Below are 6,327 nucleotides of genomic sequence, written 5' to 3'. Positions count from 1 at the left end.
CCCCCTCCCCCTAGCAACAGAGGCAACATGGCGGCGTCCAGTACCGCGGACCACTCTCCAGAGATATCGACGCCGTTAAAGATCCTGAAAACCGAGGTGCCGTCCCCCGAGTCGGAGGACCTGAGTGACAGTAACCAGTACCACTCCAGCCCCTCTACCCCGAACCGCTTCTCGCCTCTGAACGTGGGCTCGGGGTCCGCGGGCCGGACGGCGGCCTCATCCTCCAACAGCTTCACGGCTTGCCGGGGGATGTCGTGGACACCGTCCGAGACGAACGCCCTTATCGCGGTGTGGGGCAACGAGAGGCTGACGGAGGCGAGGATGCAGCAGCTGGAGGTCGCGGGCACCGTGTTCTCTGGGAAGGCCCCCGGTCCTGCCATGTACGAGCGGGTGTCCAGAGCCCTGTCGGAGCTGGGGTACGAGAGGACCCCGTCCCAGTGCCGGGAGAGGATGAAGGTAAATCAGGTTAAGATGACACACCGGACAGGTCCCTCCTCCACAGAGAGGGCCAGGACCTGTACATCTTGTTAACATGCAGCAACATCTCTCCTTTAACACTAGCTTACAGCCCACCATGTAAGAATCAAGTATCCCAACCAACATGCAACCTTTAAAATATGTTATCTTATACAGTAAATACTGGTCATGCATTGTCATGTATCTGACACAGGGACCCAATGTGTATGTCTTTAGTTGAGTTGTGCCCTTATGATGATCACCACATCAATATCAGATTTTACTGCATTTTCTATTTAGAACCACATTGCTCTAAAAGAGTAAAATCAACCCTTAACTAAAGATTCTATTGATGAATTCATCAAATATTTTATTCATTCCCCTCCTTGCATGTATCAGCCAGAAAGGACAGCCTAGTTTGGGTAAATGCTTCATATTCATGTGACATTGTTATGCATTTGCCCCCATTGCATTAGCTGTCAACACATGTCATGCATTAATGTTTCCTTTTTAATCACAAGTATATTTTAGATTACATGTTTGTCAAAATTGTATTTCAACAGATTCCAAGTAATAAGAATTAACAAAATGGAGTTCTGCTTTTTAAATCAATATTTAGATAATATAATATACATGGAAAAACGCCCTTACACTTAGTACTGATTTAATACCATTTGCCCCCTTTTACCCAAGCGTTTCTTAATGAACCTTATTGTTATGTGAGTAAACATGAGGCTGGAGCTCTTCTGAATCTCTAGTGGACTGCTGATGTTGTGAGAAGATAAACTCCTGCTTATAGCTGAGGTGCTGTGATCAGAGCCAATACTGCACTGCTGTGCTTATCCACTCAAATATATGTGTTTCTTCTTTTCTTATGTTTTAGCCTTATTATGGTTTTACACATCTGCTGTATAGTGTCTAGAGAGGACATAACTTAATATATTACTCGTTTAGTAGTCTGACTTTCTTTTAAACATATCTTAAAAATAGAGGTAACTTCCACCTGACATGGAGAAAATATAAAACTAGATAGAGCCAATCTTAGCTACAAGAAGCATTGTCAACATTCACACTAAAGGTCTACCACTGCCTTCACATTAAATGTAGCCGTTATTGTGCAGCACATACAGGAAGTGCTGAGTTACAGCAGCAGCATAACGAGCTATAATTGTAACTATTAAAAGTAGTTCATTGATGACCCGCTGATCCTGGCTCTGCTCAATGAGCTCCATCTCGGGGCCAACACTGATCCAACAGATCAGATTGATGCATCCAAACTAAGGCTGGAGCCACACAAGAGAACGGTAACGGTTGTATCCGCTACAGGCCCGGCATATGTACTACACGATACATTTGACAATTTTAAGCTTGGCCTACCATTTTATTGGAGCGATGAGGAACAGGTGGCGCTTGAAAAGGCCCACCAGTTCAAAGTGGGGAATGACAGAACAAGTTTGAGAACCACTGCGCTACAGGGACATTTATATTGTTACAGCAGCAGGAGTATAGTGCAGATACATTGAAGAGAATAGACTTGCATGTGAAAAATAGCAAAGTATGCACACGTTATTAATAATGAAGAATACAGTAAGTTAAAAAAACAAACAGCAGATAAATAAGTTGATTAAAATTAAAGAGATAGATGGTAATGTTTACAGATTGTTAGTATGAATTGCATAAGGGTATACTGCACATGCGTGTATATTGCACAAAGTTGTGTATTTACAGACAGTGTTATTGCACAGGGGTATAACAGTCTATGTGTGTGGGGGTCTACCAAGGGCCGTGGGGGTTGTACAGCTGTACCACTGCAGTCAGACTGTACTGGAAGAACAGCTGAGTGAGTTCTTTATTCTCCCCCTACATACAGTTTTATTTTATTTATTTATTGTATTTGTTTTCTCATGTCCTATATATAATATGTTGCACAGATGGAGGAGCTTGGGACCTAATATTTCCATTGCCATAACTTAACTGTAGCTACTGTGCATATGATTATAAAACCTGTGAATGTTGAATCGACAGACGCTGCGGCGCTGCTACAGCCGTGTGAAGGAGCACGGCATCGGCAAGAGGAAGAGTAGCTACACCATCGAGCAGCTGGAGAAGGTGTTCGGTCAGGGGGGCTGGGACTCCCAGAGCTGCGCCCCCGTACTGATCAACAGCAGCGGGCTGTACCAGGAGATGGAGTCTGACAGCAGCACGCTGGAGGACTTCTCCCAGGAGGACTGGTGCAACCAGGTGCTGGACTCTGCCTTCCAGGAGGGGGACATGGAGACTGGTGAGTGAGCAGTGAGAGGACAGATGGCAGAAGAAACACAGGAAGAGTTTGTTTGAGCTAATATGTGTGTTTGTTTTCCCTCTAGAAGAAATCCAGGTGCCTAAAAACAGAGCTCTGCAGATTCAAATAGAGCTGTCCGAACAAACGCAGTAAGTCAACTAGAACAATGGAGCACTCTGTCTTTGTGAATGGAACATGTTTGATATAAAGCTTTGCAAAACACTATTGAAAAGCCAACACTGTCATTTTTCCAATGATTTTTAACGACTTCTCCGAACGAGATGTTCTCTCTGCCAGTGAAAACAGGACAGGGCCCTGTATCCCAAAAGCATTAGTTCATACTCGTACAATACAACACATATTATCTTAGCTTTAAGATGTCATTAAGCTTGGATTTATCTTATTTTTGAATCTGTGTCCATATGCGGTGCTGTCTGCCAGAGTGTCTTTTTGATACTACCACAGGTAATCCCTAAAGCCAGAATTGATCAAATGTTACACACAGAGACTTTAAGGAATCTCCTCCTAACTTCTTTGTAGTTATTTGTTTAATAATTGTAGTTCATCCCCTGAATACTGTGTCAAAGGGTGCACAAAAGAATGAGAGACCTTCTGAAAGTCGTTTTTTTCCTACGTAAGCTCCAGTAAACAGGAGAACACATTTGAATAATTGTGTCTGGTCACGACTTGTTTGGCCCTTTTATAAAATGTAAAACTTATTTTATTACGTCATCATTATAATGTATCTTGGGTTCTCTGCAGAAAAAGGGACATGATGCAGACGGTGGTGCGTATACTGGAGTCGGTCCAGCTGAAATGGGAGCACTTCCAGACCTGGACCGAGTTCTCCCGGCTGCATCTCTCCAACAAACTGGCCATCTTCGGTGTGGGCTACAACACCCGCTGGCGAGAGGACGTGCGCTACCACTACGCTGAGATCAGCTCGCAGGTCCCGCTGGGCAAGAGGCTCCGTGAGTACTTCAACCCAGAGAAGCCGGAGGGCCGTGTCATCATGACCAAAGTTCAGAAGATGAACTGGAAGAATGTCTACTACAAGTTCCTGGACATCACCATCAGTGAGGCGCGCTGCCTGGAGCTGCACATGGAGGTGGAGTGGATCCCTGTGTCCCAGTCCAGAGCAGCAGGCTGCAGCAGAGACACGTCCCACTACCTCCTCCCTGTGGACATCCCCAAGGCCTACGGGCTGTACGCTATCGGCTATGAGGCGGTGTCATGTTGTAACGACACCGCTCACATCTTTCCCCAGAACGACAGTGAAGAGCTACCTCAGAGTGAGTCAGAGAGGGGTCAGGCTGATGGAGGGGGAGGGTCACAGAACTGGTACAGGACTGGGGCAAATGTCACATACTGCTACCTGGGCATCGCCGAGGAGAGGACCATACAGCAGAGTCTCTTCCAGCACTTCCAGGGCTCTGGCAAACACTACGGCCATGGTGAGCCCCCAGCTGTGACCTGTTTCCTGCAGGAGAACTGCCGCGGTGCCACCACAAACCAGAGTAGTGACGGAGGTGACGAGTCGCCTCAACATTTTGCCATTTACATAAAATTCATCGAGGTGGAGCTGGACTTCCTCTCCGCAGGCTCCCTGGTGGAGTGCCTGGAAACTGCCATTGGTTGTTCATTGAAGTACAACATCAGAGAAACACTGTAACGACCCAGTGTTTCTGATCTGTAGGGAGATATCATTAAGGGTTACAGCCGGCAAGGCAACACGAAAGCTGACCAATTCTGTCTGTTACAAAGCATGGATGTGTGCAATAGTCGGCCATATTTTGGCAGCCTTTTCAGCTCTACTAAACTGATTTGTCATTATTAATGATGCACAATATGGCTAATGTATTGTGTAACGATATGGGAACAGTAACTTAAGTATTACAGAGCTGCAACATCCACAAAGTATGTGCTTATCATGTCATGCTAATGTGCACTACTAAGGTTTTGCTGCTGGTTAAGATAAATATTGCCTCATCAGGGAGGGTGGAGTTGGCATGGTGACTACTGCAGTATGCATCTGTCTACCTCAATAGGATGTAGCAAACAAGGCAGTGAGGGGACCATAGCGTGTATTTATTTTAAAAAACTGCCTTTACTTTAAATGTTGAAGTGTGGACCTGGATTGAGCGTTGAGAAGAAACTGCTGATTCATGCCTTATGTTCTGCACGTGTGACAGGGCTGCAGCTAGAGATGCTTCCATGCAAATGGTAAAAAAATCAATGTATATCCAAGAGTGTGGGGCAAAACAAACTTTGCCAGTTTGGCTTAGTTTCCATTCAATTTCAATTCAGCACACTGAACGACACAGGCCTCTTATGCCTGTAAGAACAATTCTGTGCAGCAAGAAGAACAATTACCCTGTGTATCAACAGCATTTGAATGATCACACTTACATTATTCAGACTGATAAGCATGGCTGCATCGAAATGGAAAAGGCTTTGTATTGTCTTTAAAAGACTACATTAGCTTTTATGCACTGCATCTCCTGCTGCTGTTTGGAGATTCAGAGTCATTACCTGCACTGCATTTGGTCTTGAGACATATCTTGTTCCCTGGTTGGCTCTTTTGCTGACTTTGTCGATGTATTGCTAATGCACATTCACATGGTTAGTGGTGTGTAAAGTTTTGCACAGGCAACACAACTTTGAGTTGAATCACAGTGGGGCAGTGTGTACGGTTGCAAGTACTTTGGAGCATCTCTAGCAGGGGGTTGTGGGTCAGTGGAGCTTCATCACAACTAATGAGTTTCCAGCAGCATTGGCACCAGTCCCTCAGATATCACACAACCATGCTTATAGGTGTAAACCAGGTTGCACTGATCTACAACTTCTAGTCAGGTTAAAATAATAATCTGCATCCTTGACCAAGAAATTAACTTATTTATGATTCCTGAGGTTATGTGCAATGTGCCAGGAAAGGACTGTAGAGAGAATCAAGCAATGGAGAAGTCCATTTTGAATCTATGTATATGAAATGTACCTTATATATCTATAATATATATATTTAAAGTCATTGATGTTCTTGAGCATTCCAGCTTTTGCAAACTTGCAATGTTCATTTGTTTGGGTATACAGTATATAAATATAAAATGATATTTTATATTTTATTGTTTGACACCATGTCTTGTATGTGATTGTTTTAAAGTCACCGTCTTCTATGTTTACTGGTTTGAAAAACAATAAATGGGGCACTCACTGTCATTTGCCACACAGTGAAAATGGCCGTGTGTATCTGTTTGAGCTCATGAGGGGATACTTCTAGGATCATATTAATATTCAGTGTCTCCGTCGGGACATGTCTCCATGCTTTAATGTTCAAAAAGCTCTTTATTTTTCTCTTACTGCCTGGGCTGCAGCACCTCTAATGTGAGTCTTTGCAGACCATCTACATGCACAAAAACGTATTGAACACACGCCAGGAAAGTGAGCATTCCAAAAAGCATCATAGGGCCTCTTTAAGCACTGATGAGCACATGTTAGCTAAGGATGTTGGTGTCTTATACAGCCCCAACCCCAAACTGGCACATATATCCCGGCCCCCCCACCCCCACGTGACAGAGTGAACTCTGTCTGTA

The 6,327-nt window shown here is 44.4% G+C and overlaps 1 protein-coding gene across 1 annotated transcript; it reads left to right on the top strand.

Moving 5' to 3' along the window:
* The first annotated feature begins 27 nt into the window (after positions 1 to 27).
* msantd2 (Myb/SANT DNA binding domain containing 2) lies at positions 28 to 5,954 on the top strand. The gene is made up of 4 exons (XM_010783780.1): positions 28 to 456; positions 2,482 to 2,737; positions 2,823 to 2,886; positions 3,500 to 5,954. Exons 1-4 carry the CDS (start codon positions 28 to 30, stop codon positions 4,407 to 4,409), a joined length of 1,659 nt encoding a protein of 552 aa, XP_010782082.1. The 3' UTR covers positions 4,410 to 5,954.
* Positions 5,955 to 6,327: the final 373 nt, after the last annotated feature.

Source organism: Notothenia coriiceps, unplaced genomic scaffold, assembly GCF_000735185.1.
Source record: "Notothenia coriiceps isolate Sejong01 unplaced genomic scaffold, NC01 NC01_scaffold00025839, whole genome shotgun sequence".
Taxonomy (NCBI): domain Eukaryota; kingdom Metazoa; phylum Chordata; class Actinopteri; order Perciformes; family Nototheniidae; genus Notothenia; species Notothenia coriiceps.
Note: the sequence above shows the minus strand (reverse complement) of the source record. Positions and strands in the feature narration are given on the sequence as shown.

What these genes read in the sequence shown, in the direction of transcription:
- msantd2 (XM_010783780.1), top strand. Translation starts at nt 28, where the DNA reads ATGGCGGCGTCCAGTACCGCGGACCACTCTCCAGAGATATCGACGCCG. An exon ending in AGTGCCGGGAGAGGATGAAG is followed by an intron (nt 457 to 2,481) that starts GTAAATCAGGTT and finishes TTGAATCGACAG; the next exon opens with ACGCTGCGGCGCTGCTACAG. An exon ending in GGAGGGGGACATGGAGACTG is followed by an intron (nt 2,738 to 2,822) that starts GTGAGTGAGCAG and finishes TTTTCCCTCTAG; the next exon opens with AAGAAATCCAGGTGCCTAAA.